This window comes from Salmo salar, chromosome ssa12 (assembly GCF_905237065.1).
Source record: "Salmo salar chromosome ssa12, Ssal_v3.1, whole genome shotgun sequence".
In the NCBI taxonomy this organism is placed as follows: domain Eukaryota; kingdom Metazoa; phylum Chordata; class Actinopteri; order Salmoniformes; family Salmonidae; genus Salmo; species Salmo salar.
The window spans coordinates 21,690,011-21,712,981 of NC_059453.1; the positions used below are offsets into that span (position 1 = coordinate 21,690,011).

Consider the following 22,971-nt stretch of genomic DNA (forward strand, 5'->3'; position numbering starts at 1 on the left):
CACCCCCACAACATGATGCTGCTACCCCCGTGCTTCACGGTTGGGATGGTGTTCTTCAGCTTGCAAGCATCCCCCTTTTTCCTCCAAACATAACGATGGTCATGGTGGCCAAACAGTTCTATTTTTGTTTCATCAGACATTTCTCCCAAAAATATGATCTTTGTCCCCATGTGCAGTTGCAAACCGTAGTCTGGCTTTTTTATGCCGGTTTTGGAGCAGTGGCTTCTTCCTTGCTGAGCGGCCTTTCAGGTTATGTCAATATAGGACTCGTTTTACTGTGGATAGATACTTTTGTACCTGTTTCCTCCAGCATCTTCACAAGGTCCTTTGCTGTTGTTCTGGGATTGATTTGCACTTTTCGCACCAAAGTACGTTCATCTCTAGGAGACAGAACGCGTCCCCTTCCTGAGCGGTATGACGGCTGCGTGGTCCCATGGTGTTTATACTTGCGTTCTATTGTTTGTACAGATGAACGTGGTACCTTCAGGCGTTTCAAAATTGCTCCCAAGGATGAACCAGACTTGTGGAGGTCTACAATTTCTTTCTGAGGTCTTGGCGGATTTCTTTTGATTGTCCCGTGATGTCAAGCAGAGTCACTGAGTTTGAAGGTAGGCTTTGAAATACATCCACAGGTACACCTTCAATTGACTCAAATTATGTCAATTAGCCTATCAGAAGCTTCTAAAGCCATGGAATTATTTTCTGGAATTTTCCAAGCTGTTTAAAGGCACAATCAACTTAGTGTATGTAAACTTCTGACCCACTGGAATTGTGATACAGTGAATTATAAGTGAAATAATCTGTCTGTAAACAATTGCTGGAAAAATGACTTGTGTCATGAACAAAGAAGATGTCCTAACCGACTTGCCAAAACTATAGTTTGTTAACAAGAAATTTGTGGAGTGGTTGAAAAACAAATTTTAATGACTCCAACCTAAGTGTATGTAAACTTCCGACTTCAACTGTATATGCCTAAAATACACTGTACTGCAAGTACAGTATAGTTTCAATACACACTTACAGCCATAAATGAAAGTTGAACAATGTAACTATTCAGTGTTGATAACCAGAATAGTGCAGGTGATAAGTACTGAAGAGGACATTACTAAGGAGATCATCTGCATGTAGGCAGTGAAAAGATGAATTAAAGACGGGTTCATACCCTACAACGTTACAGTAACATCATTACTACAACAACCAGCTGGTATCAACACAGCAACAAAGGGAGTGAGAGAAATAAAGAATGAAAAGGATTGAGGGAGGGAACAAGTTCATTAGTCTGGACAAAGCTTGGCCATCCTCCTCCAGAAGTCCACCCTTTCCTTGTTGAGTCTTCCGCGCTTTAAACATATGATTGGCTGAATCAGTCCGTGATAGATCACAGGAGGTACCAGGCAGCCAATCCGGCGACAGCAGCCGCCCAGCTGGCCAGAACCATCTGACCAACAGGATGTCTCAGCAGCATCATGGCTAACTGACAGGCAAAGTTAGTGTTGCCACTGGCCACTAGAGAGAGAGAGAGGAGGAAGAGGAGGAAGAGAAGAAAGAGAAGGATAATAATTCAGTCATTCATGTTCTAATTTCTAGAAACTATCTTGAGTGAAAGATTGCATTGTGACTTCATTCTGTTACTACTGTTAGTACCAAATGTGTTGTCATATGACTTGACATGTCTAATTGATGCCAAACACAGAAAAAGGAGATGTTAAAGTGTGAGAAGTTCAGGCAGGCAGCTTACCCATTTTGGCAGCGTAGTAAGGGCACTTGTTAATGTCTCCGTCCATGTCCTGGGAACCCTGCGTCCAACACCTCCTCCTTGATGCTCTTCCCTACCTCCTCCAGCTCTGTGAACACCTGGGGACAGGTAAGTATCCAACAGCATTAAATCAGCATCTTACGACAAAATCCTACAAACATTTAATGAGTATGATGTTTAAAAGGCCAAACCATGTTCCCAAACCCTTTTACAGAATTTATATTACCCTTATCAAGTGTAATGGCTTCATATCAGTGCTCAAAACAGCTGTTACGCTAACCACAAGACAGCTGTTAGTACTGACATATGATAGGTATCCTATGTGTGGTAGACCACTACTAGCATCGTGAAATCATAGCCTGATCCACCGTCCTGAATAAACCGCGTGGAGCGAAACAGAATGTAAGCTCGCGAGATCAGGATGGTCGAACGAGGTTAATGAAAACCACCCTGATCAATAATATCTTACCTCCATGTTGAACTTGAAGGCCAGGTTAGACTCGGCTATGATCCTCTCCTTGGTCTCCTGGTCCATCTCCAGCTCGTTCATCCTGCTCCTGTACAGCTGTTTAAAGGCCTTGGTGCTGTGGATGCCCTCAAACTGGTAGAAGTGCAGCCCCTCGCTACTAGAGGGCAGCTTCAGCGCCCGCTGTGCTACCTTCATTGGAATAGGGTTAATTTTAATAAATTAATTAAAATCAATTAGAAAATGCTGACACTGATATGTTTGTTAAAATGTTTTTATTATTTTAAAGATGAACTGAAATCACTTTTTTGTTGAGTATAAACCTTCTCCTAAAGCTAATACAATGTCATATAAATGTTATTGTGGACTACAATTCAGTTTCTGTGTTGTAAACTGCCAAAGTGCATCATTGTGGCAGTTGTATCAATATAAGTGTGAAATAAACCCTTTTATGTACCTTCTTAAGGATCTGACCCCCAGAGAGGTCCCCCATGTAGCGGGTGTAGGAGTGGGCCACCAGCAGGACCGGGTCTTCACGTCCCACTTCGTGGATGCGGTCTACATATGGCTGGGTGCCCGGGGAGCAGGTGACCTGGTTCAATCAATCAATCATTCACTTAATCAATCAATCAAATCAGTTACCCAGCCTAGACCCCAAAGAGCAAGCAAAAGCAGAAGCACATTGACTAGAAATAAACTCCCTAGAAGGAAGAAACCGATGACTGATTCACACTATAAGGCCAAACCAAGCCAAGCTGAGCTAAGCTGTACTGGGTTGGCCTGGTTACGCGTCCACAATAGTTACGGTAACTGTGTACTACCAGCACAGTGCGGTTCGGGTCAGCCCTATAGTGTGTACCAGGCACCAGATAGGAACCAGAGGGGTGACCGGTGCCCGTCCTCTTCTGGCTGTACCTGGTTCTCCCAGTCTTCTCCATAGAAGTACTCCAGGTCTTGGGCCAGAGCCTCACGTCGGTGCAGCTCAGTGGGGAAGTAGATGGGGGCAAAATGGGGGTGGTCCCTGTTCCTCTCTATCTCCTCCTCCATGGCAGTATAGACAAAGTATAGCGCCACTGTGCCCCGCTGGAGGGAGGGAGGAGTGGAGGGGAAGAGGGAGAGAGAGAGACAGAAAGAGAGAGAGGGAGATAGAGCAAGTAGGAGAGAGACAGAGGTGAAATATTAACTCACAGGAAGACAGAAATGCAGGTCATATTCAGTTCAGTTCCAGTATATTATTGAATAGAACTGACTAAGGCAGTAAAGTGAAATATGTGAATATTACACATACTGTAGCACTATTTCAATTAGAGGTCGACCGATTAATCGGAATGGCCGATTAATTAGGGACAATTTCAAGTTTTCATAACAATCGGTAATCGGTATTTTTGGCCACCGATTTGCCGATTTAAAAAAATAAAATAATAATAATATTTTTTTACACCTTTATTTAACTCGGCAAGTCAGATTAAGAACACATTCTTATTTTCAATGACGGCCTAGAAACGGGGGTTAACTGCCTTGTTCAGGGGCAGAACAACAGATTTTTACCTTGTCACCTCGGGGATTCGTTTTTGCAACCTTCCGGTTACTAGTCCAACGCTCTAACCACCTGCCTTACATTGCACTCCACGAGGAGCCTGCATGGCAGGCTGACTACCTGTTACGCGAGGGCAGCAAGAAGCCAAGGTAAGTTGCTAGCTAGCATTAAACTTATCTTATAAAAAACTATCAATCTTAACATAATCACTAGTTAACTACACATGGTTGATGATATTACTAGTTTATCTAATGTGTCCTGCGTTGCATATAATCGATGCGGTGCCTGTTAATTTCTCATCGAATCACAGCCTACTTTGACAAACGGGTGATGATTTAACAAGCGAATTTGCGAAAAAAGCACAGTCGTTGCACCAACGTACCTAACCATAAACATCAATGCCTTTCTTTAAAATCAATACACAAGTATATATTTTTAAACCTGCATATTTAGTTAATATTGCCTGCTAACATGAATGTGTCACTTCTCTTGCGTTCCGTGCAAGCAGTCAGGGTATATACAGCAGTTTGGGCCGCCTGGCTCATTGCAAACTGTGTGTAGTCCATTTATTCCTAACAAAGGCCGTAATTAATTTGCCAGAATTGTACATAATTATGACATAACATTGAAGGTTGTGCAATGTAACAGGAATATTTAGACTTAGGGATGCCACCCGCTAGATAAAATACGGAACGGTTCCGTATTTCACTGAAATAATAAACGTTTCGTTTTGTAAATGATAGTTTCCGGATTCGACCATATTAATGACCAAAGGCTCGTATTTCTGTGTGTTATTATGTTATAATTAAGTCTATGATTTGATATTTGATAGAGCAGTCTGACTGAGCGATGGTAGGCAGCAGCAGGCTCGTAAGCATTCATTCAAACAGCACCTTTGTGCGTTTTGCCAGCAGCTCTTCGCAATTCTTCAAGCATTGCGCTATTTATGACTTCAAGCCTATCAACCCCCGAGATTAGGCTGGTGTAACCGATGTGAAATGGCTAGCTAGTTAGCGGGTGCGCGCTAATAGCGTTTCAAACGTCATTCGCTCTGAGACTTGGGAGTGGTTGTTCCCCTTGCTCTACATGGGTAACGCTGCTTCGAGGGTGGCTGTTGTCAATGTGTTCCTGGTTTGAGCCCAGGTAGGAGCGAGGAGAGGGACGGAAGCTATACTGTTACACTGGCAATACTAAAGTGCCTATAAGAACATCCAATAGTCAAAGGTATATGAAATACAAATCGTATAGAGAGAAATAGTCCTATAATTCCTATTATAACTACAACCTAAAACTTCTTACCTGGGAATATTGAAGACTCATGTTAAAAGGAACCACCAGCTTCATATGTTCTCATGTTCTGAGCAAGGAACTTAAACGTTAGCTTTTTTACATGGCACATATTGCACTTTTACTTTCTTCTCCAACACTTTGTTTTTGCATTATTTAAACCAAATTGAACAGGTTTCATTATTTGTTTGAGGCTAAATTGATAGTATTTATGTATTATATTAAGTTAAAATAAGTGTTCATTCAGTATTGTTGTAATTGTCATTGTTACAAATAAATAAATTAAAAAAACGTCTGTTTAATCGGTATCGGCTTTTTTGGGTCCTCCAATAATCGGTATCGGCGTTGAAAAATCATAGTCGGTCAACCTCTAATTTGAATGAAACGTTCTAATCCAACTCAACCATTTGACTGAATAAATGAACAGTTTAAATGAATTTGAGCAGGGGTCAATGTTTAACATGGTTTGTCTGGGCCTGTCAGTTAACCCATTCTTGACCAGCCTTGCAGACTGACCTTAAACAGTTCTCTTTGGATGCGTCCCCTGAGGAAGTCTTTGACAAACTGGCAGTTCTCTGCTCTGTCGTGTGACTCCTTGGTTCCCTCCGCTAGCAACTCTGACAGGTCATCTGGCCTGGGGAGGTGAAGAACAGATGGAGGAACAACAGACAGACACAGTAAAAAAGGTGAAATCATTCACAGGTAAAGACATGCAAGCTGACACTCTTGGTCATAAAATAATGAAGTCCTATATCACTATACAGATTGGTGATGGACGACAGATAAAAAAACAGGTGAAAACTATTAACTGCTAAGGGCATGCAAACATAGCCCATGTTTATATACTCCTTATTACTCATCATCATGGCAACTCCTTATTACTCATCATCATGCCAACTCCTTGTTACTCATCATCATGCCAACTCCTTGTTACTCATCATCATGCCAACTCCTTGTTACTCATCATCATGCCAACTCCTTGTTACTCATCATCATGCCAACTCCTTGTTACTCATCATCATGCCAACTCCTTGTTACTCATCATCATACCAACTCCTTGTTACTCATCATCATGCCAACTCCTTGTTACTCATCATCATGCCAACTCCTTGTTACTCATTATCATACCAACTCCTTGTTACTCATCATCATGCCAACTCCTTGTTACTCATCATCATGCCAACTCCTTGTTACTCATCATCATGCCAACTCCTTGTTACTCATTATCATACCAACTCCTTGTTACTCATCATCATACCAACTCCTTGTTACTCATTATCATACCAACTCCTTGTTACTCATTATCATACCAACTCCTTGTTACTCATTATCATACCAACTCCTTGTTACTCATTATCATACCAACTCCTTGTTACTCATTATCATACCAACTCCTTGTTACTCATTATCATACCAACTCCTTGTTACTCATTATCATACCAACTCCTTATTACTCATTATCATACCAACTCCTTGTTACTCATTATCATACCAACTCCTTATTACTCATTATCATACCAACTCCTTATTACTCATTATCATACCAAACTTGAGAATGAATTGTCAAGAGCGCAAAAGATCTGGGACCAGGCTAATGAAAACATTCCCTCCATCATTCTTATCATTTCTAATTGTTGTTATTAGGGCCCCAAGTTTTCCCTGACCACCTCACCAATAACCCTGAATCATGATCCATCATTTGACATTGAATAGATTAAAAGGGGTGATAGACAATCCTAATCAATAGGCTACTACTCCTCAGTACCTGAGATTGTCCTCATCATCCTCTACTTCAGTGATGATCTTCCCTCTCATTTGTCTGGTCTTCACCGGTTCTGCTACCTTCTCTGCAGGCATCTTGCTGGTTTGTCCGTCCGTCCGTCTGTCAGTCTGGCTTGTTGGTTGGATGGTTGGTTGGCTGTCCGTCTGTCTGTCAGTCTGGCTTGTTGGTTGGATGGTTGGTTGATTGGCTGTCCGTCTGTCTGTCAGTGTGTCTGTGTTTTGCTTCTCTGTGGAGGTGAAACAACCAGAGAGCATTTGGTATGACGATAGAGGGATGAGACAGAAACCTTTAAATGAGGTCCTGAGTCTGACTCCTGACCACAGTAGCTCTGGTGTGCTGCTGTGGCCAAAAATGCTCAGACACATGACCCTCTGACATAAGGGCTTGTTTATTACAGTGCCATTATTATGTTCAGACATATCTTTACTTTGGATAGGCCAACAGGAAATTAAAGGTTTCATTCAGACCCATAACATATATTTCTGAATATGTAGGCTAACAATTGCATATTTACATAGAAATATACATAAACATGCAATCTGCAAAATATCATAACATGTAGATATTTCAATAACTTATAATACATCCAATCAAATTCACATGTACATAAATAGAGCAAATGTAACAGTACAGTGAAATGCTTACTTGCAGCTCTTCCTCAACAGTACAAAATTCATAATAAAAAAAAATGAATACAACGCACTGTAGGCTACAGTAGTTCTATTGTAGGCATATATCAAATCAATACAAATAGCATATATGCAGCAACTTTACAAATTACCATATATTTCTCTATTTGACATTTCTACGTGCTGGCAACAACATCGCCGCGTTTTAATGTTTAGAAACATCAATAATCGTCGCTTGCAAAACGGGTTTCGAAACATATGCCCCTTAGCTTTCATATCAGCGAGAAATAATCTTTCAAATAAAAAAATGACATTTACTGTAGCAGTTTTACACACATCCATACATTGTGTGTGCCTCCAGTTGAACTACACTTCCTCCCAAGTTAAGCTTACACGCTAGATACTAATTATCACAGGTGGCGGTCTCGGTCCTCCATCTGTCTTCCGTAAACAAGCGCTGTAACATGGAGACATGGAAAACTAACCCTATATAAGGTGTGTAGTCATTTCTTTTTAAATTGCTATTATTTCTCGCTGACATGAAAGATGTGCTTTCAAAATCGTATCGCGAGCGATGCGTTTTAACGTTCAGAACGAGGGGTTCTTAACAAAACTCCCTCGGCCAGAATATACTATCATCAATAGGCGCCAAAGGAAGTTAGCGTCTATGAATGGGTTAGGTGTGATCTATGCATTGATTGTATTTAGCTGGACAAGCTAGATGTATTTGCTATGTGCATAATCATCCATGTTTCCCACATTTATATTCTCATTTTATTCACAGTTGCCTGGGAGGAGAATGCAGAACCCTGCATTACCTCAACACCAGTTAAGGAAGGGGAAGGGAAAGGTAATTGGAACGGAACAGAGGGAGAGAGGACATACAATCTCAATTCATCTTTCTTCGATTCCTTGCATCATATCGCCTTGCCTCCTTTTCAACTGTATCAGAGTATGTAAGTTATGAGCCGTAATATTGACATAAATTGTTATATTTGGCTGCCAAACTTGCTCCCACCATTATGAAGTGTAATGTTGTTCATTATTTTGCTTTCCCCATCATCCCAGAATCAAAACAGTTGCACTCTTGTAACCTGCACAGTTTCCCCACTGTCTATACGTTTCAACACAAGATTTAAATAATATTACACAATTCTAAAATGATTTAATTCAATTGATATTAAAAATATATTTATTAGGATCAATGTTAAACTGAAGTGGAAAGACTGTCATTCATTAAACTGGTCTTTCTTTTATCTCCTGCAGGTTACGCAGGGATGGGAGAAGGGGGATAATTCGGATAACACCCCTCCTGGATTCTGCAGCCCATTTTGCATGACTGTGGAAGGGTTCTTTGATTTCCAAATCTCTGTCATTCTCTCTATCATAATTCCAATGGATATGTTGTGGATGATATGAGTGGGTGTAATGGATTAAAACCAGTGTGAGGATGTGGACTATTTACTACAAGATGAAGATTCAATCACAGTAGGGGTCATTAACCCAGTCTTGATTGTGGAAATTCTGAGTGTCACGTCTTTTATTGGACTTAACACTGCTCTGCAGAGATGATCAACAAAACATCCACCCAGAGAACTAGGGGTGAAATCATTACGCCGATTCTCTTGCAAAATGTTTTGCAACAGAAATGGTTTACTCCAAATGGAAAACACAAACTAGAGTTTATATTGGACAAATTCAGGTAGGTTCCTCCCCATTTTGTTCCGTTTGCTTCCATTTGGTTCTCAAATGGTAAACAGTTTCCGTAATGAATACACACCAGGAGAATGTCCTTGCTGTTTGCGGGAGCCCCATCAGTCAGAGCAGGAAACCCCGGCCAAGCCCAGGCCACAGTATTACACTGACATGTCCTGTCCAGTGTGTCTACAGAACAGTGGTGTGTATTCATGGACGCCAAGGGAAGCCAGGCTTCCCCAAAAAATGTACCCATTAAAAAATATATATTTATTCTCTCTGTGTTGCATAATATTTGTCGTTTGCCAGTTCGTCTTGTCTCATCAAGGCTACCAGCATGTTTTTCCATACTCCTGTTCTCTTTAGTCCCTGTTTTCTAGTTCTTCCGGTTTTGACCATTCTGCCTGCCCAGAGCCTGCCTGCCGTTCTGTACTTTACGGACTCTGTCCTGGATTACCGACCTCTGCCTGCCCTTGACCTGTCGTTTGCCTGCCTCCTGTTTTGTTAATAAACTTCTGTGATTCGAACTGTCTGCATCTGGGTCTTGTCCTGAGCTCTGATAGTATTTTCTGTTGAACTTTGTCAACACAGTAGTTGAAGCTTTGTATTGTTGGATTTGTGGTCGGTGCCGTTTAAGATGTTTTTTTAATGAGCATGGCCTTATTTCTATTACAGTATATTGGATGACTGTCATTCATATTCCATTCAACCAGCTCAATGTATCATGGATAGGTTTAGGCCACTACATGACACTCAAATCTTCCCTATACCCATCATGAGGTTGTTACAACAACAGGTCGAGATCAATTTCAGTAATCAAAGTGACAGACAGTGACACATTCAATTACGCCTTGCACACTCCTGCCTGCATCTAGCTGATCAAGGATGTAATCATTAGTCCGTCAGTTGCAAAAGAGAGTTTCTTTTGGACAAATTCAGGTATGTTTATCCCCGTTTTGTTTGCTTCCGTTTAAGAAACGTTTTTCAACAGAATCGGCAGAATGAATACACCCTTCATCACATGCAAACACAGTTCATTTTCATAGCAGCCACATACAAACAGCATGATCACTTTGCTCAATGTAATTCCTTCTCGGATCTATGCGCTTTCCTCCTTTCGCACCTTTACCCTTCGCTTGTGGACTTCAGTGCACAACACATCAGCTGTCTGGGACCAGGCGAAAAAAACTTTCCAAGCCAAACTGTTAAGGCTGTGTAAGGGAGGCGAAGTCAGGTGCAGGAGAGCAGAGTAGAGTAAACAGGCGCACTTTTATTCCATTCAACAATAGGCACAAAAAATGACATACGTCCCCAAAACCACGGAACATAAACTACACACAAAGACATGGTGGAGAACAGAGGACTACATACATGTAGATTGATTGGGGAATGATAACCAGGTGTGTATGGAACAAGACAAAACAAATGGACATATGAAAAATAGAGCGGCGATGGCTAGAAAGCTGGTGACCTCGATCGCCGCCCGAACAAGGAGAGGAGCCGACTTCGGCGGAAGTCATGACATAAACCTTCAAATCATAACCGCTAACCGGTACACAGCCTACATCATTGTCACCATATTATCTAATGTCATAGTCAACATAGCTAATAGAACTAATGCATTAGTAAACCCGCTACAATCATGTAGTATAGTGTACAGTCAGCAAGCAGTTTAGCAGTTACACCGGCGAGCCCCGGTGGCAATAAATGTGTAAAACCAAAAGCTTACCCATGTTGGATAGCCATAGCCAGCTAGCTAACATAGCGTCCCTCTCTGTTAGCTAGCTAGCTAAGTAAGTGAATGTGGAAAAAATACTATGAAATATAGTTAGCTCTCTCCCTCACTCTCATGATTATCTTTCATTTTTGAAGAAATATATTTATTAAAAACTGTTCAACTATTGTCTTTCTCTCTCTTTGAGTTGACTACTAACCACATTTTATGCACTGCAGTGCTAGCTAGCTGTAGCTAGCTAGCACTGTCAGTTTATGCTGCAAGAGCTCTGCTGCAAATGTCAGTTTATGCTGCAAGAGCTCTGATAGGTTGGAGGACGTCCTCCGTAAAATTGTCATAATTACTGTGTGGGAGAATCCAAGATGTGGGAAGTGTGCAGGAGGGCATGGGACAAAGGATTGTGTAGTTTCAGTAGATAAAGTTGTGTGTGTCAACTGTAGGGTTGCCCATGTTGCTGGGGATCGGAAGTGTCCTGTGCGAGAGAGACAAGTGGAGGTGGCCAGAGTCAGAGTAGTGCAGGTGTCGTATGCTGGGCCAGTGAAGAAAGTAGAGGAGGATGGGTCAATGGTGAGGGATCCTGAGATGATCCCTGTGAGTAGTAGATCTGTGCCAGCACAGAGGGATAGGCCAACGAGTGATATATGTTTCAGTAAAGTTGGCTTCTTAGCGTCCATAGCAGTGGTTATCAACTGTACCGCAGAAATGGAACGCCAATCACAGAAAATAGATGTTGTGGTGGCAGCTGCAGAGAAGTACTTGGGTAGAGATTCAGAATAGTTGCAGGGTGTGTTTAGTAGTGGTGGCCCGTCCTCCCAGTCTGTTGGCATGGGGCATTAGCATATAGGGTCAAAGTAGTGGAATGGATTGGTGTTTTTTATTTGTATTTTTATGAAATAGTGATATATATGGGTAGGGTTAGTTGTTGGTGCAATATTTTCTTTTCTTTCCTTTTTTAATTTGTAACACAAAATGTAACATGATTGAACACACTACGAACAGTAGTTGGCCGCATTCACAAACAAAATGTGCAAACGCTATGATACTAAAGTAGAAGAAGACGAGATTGAGAGGGACATACTTTTTTTTTTACCTGACAGGCTCACTTTCACATTGAACTCGTCATCTTTCTTCTCTTATCAGCAGGACATAAGATAGAGGTAAAATGGATATCGATTTTGAGACGTGACATGTAGTATTTTCATATTTTTGCATACACTTCATATTAATTCGAAATTCCTGTTCTTTTTAAAAGATTTCTCACAAGCTCTGTTAAATGTCAAAACACTGAGCTTATACCAAGCTTTTTATTTCCAAAGCCTTTTATATTGAATTCAGCTCGTGTCATGCTAATTTTGCTTTTTGCAACCCGCGGAAACAACTTTGAAAATGACTACCACAAAAAGTAAAATCCTTTGATATGTTAGAGAAAGTGAATAAACATATTTGTCTTCGTAAAATCTATTTTATAATATAAGTGAAATTTTATCACCAAAGCACACCCTAATTATACAGTATAAAGTTGTTGAATCAAATTGCAATCACTCTAGAATAATTGTCTTAGTATTTAAACTAGAAAAGGTATGAACAAAGACATTGACAAATACTATAAACTTGTCATAGGTAGCTATGTAGAAATTGCTCTGGTTGATAAAATTCTAATGGTTCTTCTCTTATTTCAGTTTATGTGACAAAACAAGCTATCGATTGTGCCATTATTAAATGCTGTGAAACATATTTTCAATAACCCAAAATATAGTATTTTTCAGCTGTTTGAAGCAAATGTACAAAACCGAAAGTTAAAAGACCCAAAAATGAAATTTAAGAACGGGAAGCATAGAAACGGCCGTACATATAATGCATCTATCGCTTCTCAGACATGCTTTCACTGAGAGTGACAGATCTACAACTCACATTTCTATGTGAATATGGTTGCGTCGCCCAAAAAACTACATACTGCGCCTAGATTACGCATTTTATTAATTGAGCCTTTTTAGTCTTGTTTGTGTTTGTGCCCATTGTTGTACTTTGTATCATAGCATCATAAAATGGCTGCCAATCCTGATTACCAAGCAATTGATTTGCCAAGAGATAGAGATAAAGAAAATAGAGGTTCTGTGCCAGGGGAAACGGATACATTGCTGCCAACCCAAGTAACTGATAACATGTGCTCGGATGAAACGAAGTAAGAGGAGTTTCCTATTACCTATAGTCAGTGAAGTGTTACCAATTAAATTATGTGAGAGAAAAACTAGACATTTTAGAACAACATTTGTAGCTATAAAATTACACGTTTCGTAATTGTATTCCATTATAAATATGAACAGTTATGTCAAAATAAAGTAGGACCAGTTTTAACTCAAGCTGTAGTTAAAAATCGTATTATTTTTGTATCAGGGAAGGAATTCCCAAAACACCTGTGCCTTACAGCAAGAACAGTGATCTGTCCACGTGTCAACCAATAACGTTCAACAATGGAATCTGTACCTCTGTGAAATGGTGAGATGCTGTCTTCTGAAATATTTATGTACAATACATTCGGAAAGTATTCAGATGCCTTGACTTTTTCCATATTTGATTACGTAACAGCCTTTTTCTAAAATGGATTAAATAGTTTTCCCCCCTCATCAATATCCACACAATACCCATAATGACAAAGCAAAAACAGGTTATTACAAATAAAAAACTGATATCACATTTACATAAGTATTCAGACCCTTTACTCAGTACTTTGTTGAAGCACCTTTGGCAGCGATTACAGCCTTGAGTCTTCTTGGGTATGACGCTACAAGCTTGGCACACTTGTATTTAGGGAGTTTCTCCCATTCTTCTCTGCAGATCCTCTCAAACTCTGTCTGGTTGGATGGGGAGCGTCGCTGCACAGCTATTTTCAGGTCTCCATGTAAATAAGGTATTTATGTTTTTAATTTTTAATAATTTAGCAAACATTTCTGAAAACCAATTTTTGCTTTGTCATTATGGGGTGTTGTGTGCAGATTGATGAGGAAAAAAATGTATTTTAGAAAAAGCCTGAAACGTAACAAAATGTGGAAAAAGTCAAGGGATCTGAATACTTTCTGAATGCACTGTAAAACATGAGTCAATCTCTTTTTGTTCACTTTAATAACAGAGACTGATCTGCAAACCTCTACTCTCCTGAAAAAAAAAAACATTGATGACTTTTTAGATTTCCAACGACTTTTGACAAACATTTCAGACCCTGGTCTTCTCTTTCTGTCTGTTGTTGCTAGGAGCCAGCAGGTGGAGACAGAGTACTCAGTGTATACAGTTGGCTCAGCAGACAGTGAGATTGATTTATATGAAGACCAGATCCATATAAATCAGAGGTAGAGTATGCCCATAATGTAAACCACATATACACCTTTGTTTTGGTGTTATGAGGAATCCTAGCCTGAGCTATTTATTGACTTCCTATAATGTAAAAGCGTTTGTTGTTCATAGTACTGAATGCTGTCTTATCTACTATCATGTACCATGATGAGGCGGCAGGTAGCCTAGCGGTTAAGAGCTTTGGGCCAGTAACCGAAAGGTTGCTGGTTTGAATCCAGCAACCAATCTGTCAATGTGACCTTGAGCAAGGCACTTAACCCTAATTGCTCCTGTGAGTCACTCAAATGTACAATGTAAAATGTAATGCTGTTGATCCTTCGCTATGGACGTGCATGAGTTATAAACTTGCATGTAACGGATGGCTTCATTCAGCTTTAACCTTTCTACAGCCCTACTGTTGAGGACCCTCTGCCTGCTTTAGGCCAGATGCAGGATGGCAGAATAGTACATCGTACCAGACTGGACTGTACCAAATGTGTGCAGCACAGTGAGGAAGCTGTGAAGTTCTGCCAGGATTGCAAGGCTACTTTCTGTGAGAACCATGTTAGAGACCACTACCAGGCCCCAGGACTGATGAAACACACATTGGTGGAGGCCACTGAAGGAAGGAAAACCATTACAAATGTAGATGATCAGGTCCATGAAACGTATGTTGAAACAGAACAAACTGTGACTCGGGTAGAGTTTCGTTCTTCTCCAGTGAAATGTCTATTCGGTCCCCTGATAGAAATTGTCAAGAAAGGTATTGACTAATTGTAAACCTCTGAAAACAAAACAAGTTTGCAGATGAAAATGATAAGTTCATTTATTAATTGATTTCATTGATTAATTGTTAGAAGTTGTTTTATATATTCTTTAAGAACATATCTCCCATTATAACCTGGTGTTTAGAGAAATATAAGATACCTGCACTTTCTCCAATGGGTGAACAAATAATGCAGTGTCATGTATTATGCAATATAAAGGTCAAAACCGTCAAGGAATACAGTTAAATCATCATATAGCTGTGTTGGGATTTGTTTGTTGCAGTATTTTCAATGTTATATTAACTGGGCCTGGAAATTCACTATACTGTAGCTGTGTGTTCCCAGTTTCAATGTCCTTTAATAAAACCAATGTCAAAACATACATGTAAAATATAAATGATGCATTTTGTACCACATCAGTGAAGAGCAGTTGGCTAAGCTACTACCGGGATCTGCTCAGTGCCAGAGGCCAGCTAGTTACTGGGTCATTTCACAATAAGAGTGTCTTTTGCATCCCTTTGATATCTTAAGTAGAAATTGTGCACCAATGTTGAATTAGAGAAGCCTGTTATATTAAATAAAGTGCCCTTTAATATAGACTAAATGGAGAATTCAACAAATCTATTTTTTTATATAAATAACACCTTACTAAAGTGCCAAAATTAAACATTTTGACATGTCCCTCCCCCTGTGTCACTTCTAGAAGTATTTTAACCCAGTTCTTCCCAACATTTTTCTAAGTTTCACCATCATTGTAAAGACCTAGTTATTTTGTTGCTTTGACAAAGTCATTTCTAAAGATGATTATTTATTTAATGTGATTATTGATTAATTTATGTCTGCCCCTCATTTTACAGTCAACCCTGTTACGTGAACTGAACTCTTGTTTTAATATGGTGAAACTATTATTTTTTATTCCCCAAAAATATTGAACATCTAATAGTTAAATCAAAGTGTAAAAGCAGGTGAGCTGGGTCTACTCTTTTTGTAAAATTCTCTGCTGTTTTGTGGTGGAAAATTGAGTTGTTCGAGCATAACACCAACTGTTACCCATGTGAAGCTTGCATTCAATTGCCACTCCATGTTGCACACAACAATCTTCCCCTGTCTTAAGGCGATTTATAGTTTGATTAAAAAATAAATTGTCAACCCTGTTACTTTATTTGGCACTTTTAATAGGCAATTACTATAGTCATGTTTTTATTGAACCTCTTGAGATGGGAAAACATGTTTTATGAAGTTGTGGTCTTTATGACAGAATGTTAAAATGATGTGAAATCAAACGTTTTTTGGGGGTGGAACGACCCTGCTATATGGGGCCTAGAAAGTTGCGACAGTACAACCTCCATAGACCAGGTTCATGCCACCAGGGGAGGGAAAGAGTCGGAAGAAAAGAGGTTGAAGTTCTGTTTTCTTTAACTAAGCTGAGCTGCAGGATTGCAGAGTGTCGTGCCTTTCATAACTACCTGCATGATCTTCAAGCCTTTTATTTTCATTACTGGCGTCAGGTGATACTGGCCAAAAGGAAGCTAAGAAATAATGAAAGGAAAGAGAGCTAGAATAGGAGGAAAGGAGGAAAGGGATCTAGGATAGGAGGAAAGGAGGAAAGGGATCTAGGATAGGAGGAAAGGGATCTAGGATAGGAGGAAAGGAGGAAAGGGATCTAGGATAGAAGAGGATGTATGTTGTAGGGATTCACCATGGCCAGTAGATTGTGTGCATGTAACCTACTCAATGACTGCTTGTTTTGTCACGTAAACTGAAATGACTTGAACTATCCGAATTTCAGCAACCAGGAAATGTTGGTGTGATTTCCGCATATTGCTCCTTTAAGACATTGGTTTCTACTGTGGGGTTCAGATCCCACCCTTAACACATCTGTGCTTTTTGCGTTTTTCCTTCATCAATCAATCAAAGTCACCAGCGCTCTTGCTTTTGAGCTGGCTGCTCGTCCTAAATAGTTGGTAAACCTGTTCAAAACAGTGGCAGCATGTGCACTGGTGATTCAGTGGCGATTGTTTTTTACATGCAAAAGGTGAAATATGTGTATTTATGTTGTTGTTCAAATGCACAGATCGATCGCTTTATATACTGTATCTTCCCAAAGAAACTACCTGTAGTTTGAAATCTTGGCTATCGATCTGCCAAACAATGTCTAGAGAGCGGTCTTCTTTGACTACTTTATGGATAGAATAACCTCTTAATCAGTAAATCCTCTTTATCAGTAAATCACAGGTACCACAAACATGACTATAACTAAACAACAAAAAAGGCCAACATGTATGGGGAACTTATAGTCTGGTCCCAGATCTGTTTGTACTATCATGGCATGACAATGAGTTGACAAGACAGCACAAACAGATCTGGGACTAGGTTAGGGGAATGAAGGTCTTCTTGTGAATATGGACATCAGTATGATTCACAGGTTTTTCAGGAAGAGATGATTCAGTGTTCTTTACAGCTGCTGATAGTCAGTAAGGTTAAGAGACGTATGAAAAAACAACGCACACTGTGGTATTTCACCCAAAAGATATGACTTTCTCAAAAGTGGATTTGTTTTCTAATTCTTTGTGGGTCTGTGTAATCTGAGGGAAATATGTGTCTCTAAAATGGTCATACATTTGGCAGGAGGTTAGGAAGTGCAGCTCTGTCTGTCTGTCTGTCTGTCTGTCTGTCTGTCGTGGGAAGAGAGCTACAGAATTCCCACCCACCAACTCCTTCTTCCCCTCCTCTTTTGCTGTAACAAGCCTATGAGAAGCACTTCCTTCTTTCTCTCTGTCTCTATTGGTTGCTTTCACCAGGTGACTCTGCTCTACATTGACCAGATAATGAGTGTGTGTTTGTGAGAGCTGTTCCTCCCACGCTGTCACACGTCTCCCCCTGCCTCCCCCTTCCTCAACCCGTCTCCCCCTGCCTCCCCCTTCCTCAACCCGTCTCCCCCTGCCCAACCTATCTGGCCAGCCTGCTCTTAGTCACTTCCAGTTTGTGGGAGTGTATGTACAGTGTGTGTGAGTGTGAATGTCAGTTATGTTTGCATACGTGTCAGAGTTTGCAGGAAGGGCCATGTAAGTGGATGAGCTTCTGTGTCTGTGTGAATATGTCACTTCTGCACATGGATGTTTTTACGTATCTATGTAAATATGCCAGTTCTATATCCGCCTGTGTATCTTTGAATGTCACTTGACATCCGTCTCAATGTGTGTGTGTGTGTGTGTGTGTGTGTGTGTCAGCGGTATATCACTGTGTGTGTGTGTGTGTGTGCGTGAGCGTGTGTGTGAATGTATTAATCCCGGCCGTGATGGGGTCCAGCTATAAGTTCCCTGTAAATGTTGGCCTTTTTGTTGTTTAGTTATAGTCATGTTTGTGGTACCTGTGATTAAGAGGTGAATACATTACACTAACAATTAACAATAGAATGGTTATTCTATCCATAAAGCAGTCAAAGAAGAGCACTCTAGACATTGTGGAGAGTAGAGACAGTATGTGAGTACTGGTGACTTTTTACTGTTTTTACAACCTATTAGTAAACACAATATTAATAACAATACGCTGTTTGCTGCTTTGTAATAATGATGCATTACATTTATAATAATGAGTCAGTTGGGCACAGTAGAGGCAGCTATAGACCAGCCAACCTACCAGTCATTACTCTGGACACAGTAGAGGCAGCTATAGACCAGCCAACTTGCCAGTCATTACTCTGGACACAGTAGAGGAAGCTATAGACCAGCCAACCTACCAGTCAATACTCTGGACACAGTAGAGGCAGCTATAGACCAGCCAACCTGCCAGTCAATACTCTGGACACAGTAGAGGCAGCTATAGACCAGCCAACCTGCCAGTCAATACTCTGGACACAGTAGAGGCAGCTATAGACCAGCCAACCTGCCAGTCATTACTCTGGACACAGTAGAGGCAGCTATAGACCAGCCAACCTACCAGTCAATACTCTGGATACAGTAGAGGCAGCTATAGACCAGCCAACCTGCCAGTCATTACTCTGGACACAGTAGAGGCAGCTATAGACCAGCCAACCTGACAGTCATTACTCTGGGGGTCAGGAGACACTGTGGCACCATCCGATGATACCCCCGGACAGGGCCAAACAGGAAGGATATAACCCCACACACTTTGCCAATGCACAGCCCCCACACCACTAGAGGGATACCTTCAACCACCAACTTACCATCCTGAGACAAGGCCGAGTATAGCCCACAAAGATCTCCGGCACGGCACAACCCAAGGGAGGGGGGCGTCAACCCAGACAGGGGGACCACGTCAGTGACTCAACCCACTCAAGTGACGCACCCCTCCTAGGGACGGCATGGAAGAGCACCAGTAGCCAGTGACTCAGCCCCTGTAATAGGGTTGGAGGCAGAGAATCCCAGTGGAGAGAGGGGAACCGGCCAGGCAGAGACAGCAAGGGTGGTTCGTTGCTACAGTGCCTTTCCGTTCACCTTCACACTCCTGGGCCAGACTACACTCAATCATAGGACCTACTGAAGAGATGAGTCTTCAATAAAGACTTAAATGTTGAGACCGAGTCTGTGTCTCTCACATGGGTAGGTAGACCATTCCATACAAATGGAGCTCTATAGGAGAAACCCCTGCCGTCAGCTGTTTGCTTAGAAATTCTAGGGACAATTAGGAGGCCTGCGTCTTGTGACCGTAGCGTACGTGTAGGTATGTACGGCAGGACCAAATCGGAAAGATAGGTAGGAGCAAGCCCATGTAATGCTTTGTAGGTTAGCAGAAAATCCATTCAGTGTTCCATTAAGAAAGAAGTGTACTAGACTTTTGTTAAACTAGGTACAGTATTTTTGAATTTTTTTAATATCAAGTTTATTTCCTGAATTTAGATTTTTGGGTTCAGTAGAGATTAATTTGTCTACATCTTTTTGGCACTAATATCACATAGTCCCACATGAATTAGCCAATCGGTGTTATCAGAAGCTCCTAGTTCCCAGTGGGGAATTTCCCTTGAACAACCTTCCAAGTCGGAAATACAAGTAAGAAAATCTGAGAAAAGGTTGTTACCCAAGTTGCCGAGTTGTGACGTTTCACCACTGACCTTTCACCTTTTCAACCAAAAGATGACGACAAATCTGTTTCTGACAATTACAACCTTATCGATATGGATAATGTAGCTAGTTAGACCATATGTCAATGTATAAATGACTTTATTATTTGCAATGTTAGCTTGCTTACCAAGATAGATAAAATCTTATTGGTTGAATCATTTTTTCCGACTTTAAAGGCACGTGAACACATTCATGATGGACTTCCCAGTTTCACATTTCCCACGAGCACATGACACCCCAATTCATCAACTGAGGCTAGCTACAACTCTAGTTGTAGCCTAATATTACTGATATTTAGCCGTATAATTGAAATCTAACAGTACATTTAATGTATAGGCATATGTTGTGGGTGGGTGTGTGTGGGTAACAAATTATGAGTGTGTGTGTATATAGTCCTGGAGGAGGTGGCAGCTATTGCCTATCTATTTAAGTCACATGGCTGAAAAGTAAAACAGGGCTGAAAAGTGACTGGTAACAGGAATAGATGAATATTTATGGTAATATAAAAAGAATTACATTTTTTAAAATGTAACCTTTATTTAACTAGGCAAGTCATTTAAGGACAAATTATTATTTGCAATAACTGCATACCCCGGCCAAACAATAGTTACCAGTAGCAGGATAAATAGATGGATACTAATAATAATGGCAATCAATGAACAGCAGTGTAATGGTGGTAATAAGCATTTTAGCAGGAGCGTGGGTTTGTGGGTGTGTATGTGACTAAGAGTAAAAGTGAAGGTTGTGTGTGAGTGTGTCTGAGTAGGTAGAGACTCTCGAGTGGTGCAGTGGTCTAAGGCACTGTATCACAGTGCTAGCTGGACTTGATCCTGGTTTGAGTCCAGGCTCTGTTGCAGCTGGCTGCGACTGGGAGACCCATGGGGCGGCGCACAATTGGCCCAGCGTCGTCCGGGTTAGGGGAGGATTGTGTGCACCCCCCCTGTTTCCTGTAGTCCACAATCAGCTCCTTGGTCTTACTGACGTTGAGAGGTTGTTGTCCTGGCACCACACTGCCGTTGGTGGTCAGGCCTACCACCATCGTCTCATCAGCAAACTTGATGATAGAGCTGAAGTCCTGCGGGGCACACAGTCTTGGGTAAATGGGGAGTACAGGAGGGGGCTAAGCACACACCCCTGATGGGCCCTCATTCATTCCCTGGGTCCAGGGGCCTCATTTATATATCTTGTGTAAATATCTGCGTGTGTCATTTCTGAAAAGACTGCGCACGTACAAAAATATTGAGTTTTATAAACTTTGTGCGTGCCATACATGCATGTTTTCCGTTATGAATGTCTTTGGAGGTGATGGCAGAATGTTAAACTTTTGCAGTGACATTTGCTGTAGGCCTAGGCTATCTGACAGACAAAAAGTTTAGGAAAGACAACAACAATTACACATTTTTGTGGACATGTAAACAGATCGTTTGAATTTAAAAGGGCCCAATGTTTTGAATAGATTTTTTCCTCGAACCTATGCTGCACGGCCCACAAATTCTGAAACATTGTCTACTCACATTGGTAGCCATACACACTTCAATGCAAAAGATCAACTGTCTGTTCACCTGTTAAATTCTACTGTATGTTATAAACTACGCTTCCTTTCTGATGCATAGAGCTAAACACTTTAAATAATAGCAACTCTAATAGGTAATTTGTTGTAGGCTACAGCTACTTTGGGAATATGAATCCATCATTAGCAGAAAAGTTCAAGAATGTATTATGCAATGGTTATGAAAATATGTTTAAATGCAATATTGTCTACTCGAGAAATGTTTAATTGCAGTATTCAGACGTAAACTAAAGAGGTAACCAACAACCGTCTGTTCCATCATTAATAAACTGCGCTCTGGATCGGATGGCATGGAGCAAAATACTTGAAATTGCTTATTTATGTGCCTCCCGAGTGGTGCAGTGGTCTAGGGCACTGCATCATAGTGCTAGCTGTGCCACTAGAGATTCTGGGTTCGAGTCCAGGCTCTGTCGCAGCCAGCCACGATCGGGGACCCATGGGGCGGCGCACAATTGGCCCAGCGTCATCCGGGTTAGGGGAGGATTTGGCCGGCAGGGATTTCCTTGTCCCATTGCGCACTAGCGACTCCTGTGGCAGGCCGGGCACAGTGCATGCTGACACGGTTGCCAGGTGTACGGTATTTCCTCCGACACATTCGTTTGGCTGGCTTCCGGGTTAAGTGGGCATTGTGTCAAGAAGCAGTGCGGTTTGGTTGGGTTGTGTTTCGGAGGACGCACGGCTCTCGACCTTCGCCTCTCCCAAGTCCATGTTGGAGCGATGAGACAAGACTGTAACTACCAATTGGATACCATGAAAAAGGGGTAAAAAAAATAAAGAAATTGCTTATTTATTTACTACTCTGAAGAGGGTAAAATTAAAGACGGGACGGATGGTATTCTTGTTGTAGGCCTACAGTGCCTTCGGAAAGTATTCAGACCCCTTGACCCTTTCCATATTTGTTACTTTACATCATTATTCTGTTGATTTTAAAAAATCCTCATCAATCTACGTGCAATACCCCATAATGACGAAGCAAAAACAGTTTTTCTGAAGTTTTTGCTAATTTATCCCCTTTTTTTATATCACATTTACATAAGTATTCAGATCCTTTACTCAGTACTTTGTTAAAGCACCTTTGCAGCGATTACAGCATCGAGTCTTCTTGGGTATGACGCTACAAGCTTGGCACACCTGTATTTGGGGAGTTTCTTCCATTGTTCTCTGCAGAGCCTCTCAAGCTCTGTCAGTGGCTTGCGAAAGTATTCACCCCCTCAATTTTAGTCTCATCTGACCAGAGTACCTTCTTCCATATGTTTGGAGAGTCTCCCACATGCCTTTTTAAGCAATGGCTTTTTTTCTGGCCACTCTTCCGTAAAGCCCAGCTCTGTGGAGTGTTTG

The 22,971-nt window shown here is 41.1% G+C and overlaps 1 protein-coding gene and 1 long non-coding RNA gene across 2 annotated transcripts; one reads left to right on the top strand and one right to left on the bottom strand.

Annotated features, from left to right (window-relative positions):
* Nucleotides 1–863: 863 nt before the first annotated feature.
* Nucleotides 864–6,903, bottom strand: hmox2a (heme oxygenase 2a). Its single transcript, XM_045692075.1, is given in 8 exon segments — nucleotides 864–1,506; nucleotides 1,739–1,779; nucleotides 1,781–1,854; nucleotides 2,226–2,414; nucleotides 2,680–2,814; nucleotides 3,138–3,329; nucleotides 5,563–5,680; nucleotides 6,812–6,903. Coding segments are annotated over 8 exon segments (969 nt in total). The 3' UTR covers nucleotides 864–1,378.
* Nucleotides 6,904–7,808: 905 nt separating this feature from the next.
* LOC106564463 (uncharacterized) lies at nucleotides 7,809–9,685 on the top strand. Its single transcript, XR_001319491.2, has 3 exons — nucleotides 7,809–7,953; nucleotides 8,243–8,414; nucleotides 8,725–9,685. It is a non-coding gene; the product is annotated as an uncharacterized lncRNA (long non-coding RNA).
* Nucleotides 9,686–22,971: the final 13,286 nt, after the last annotated feature.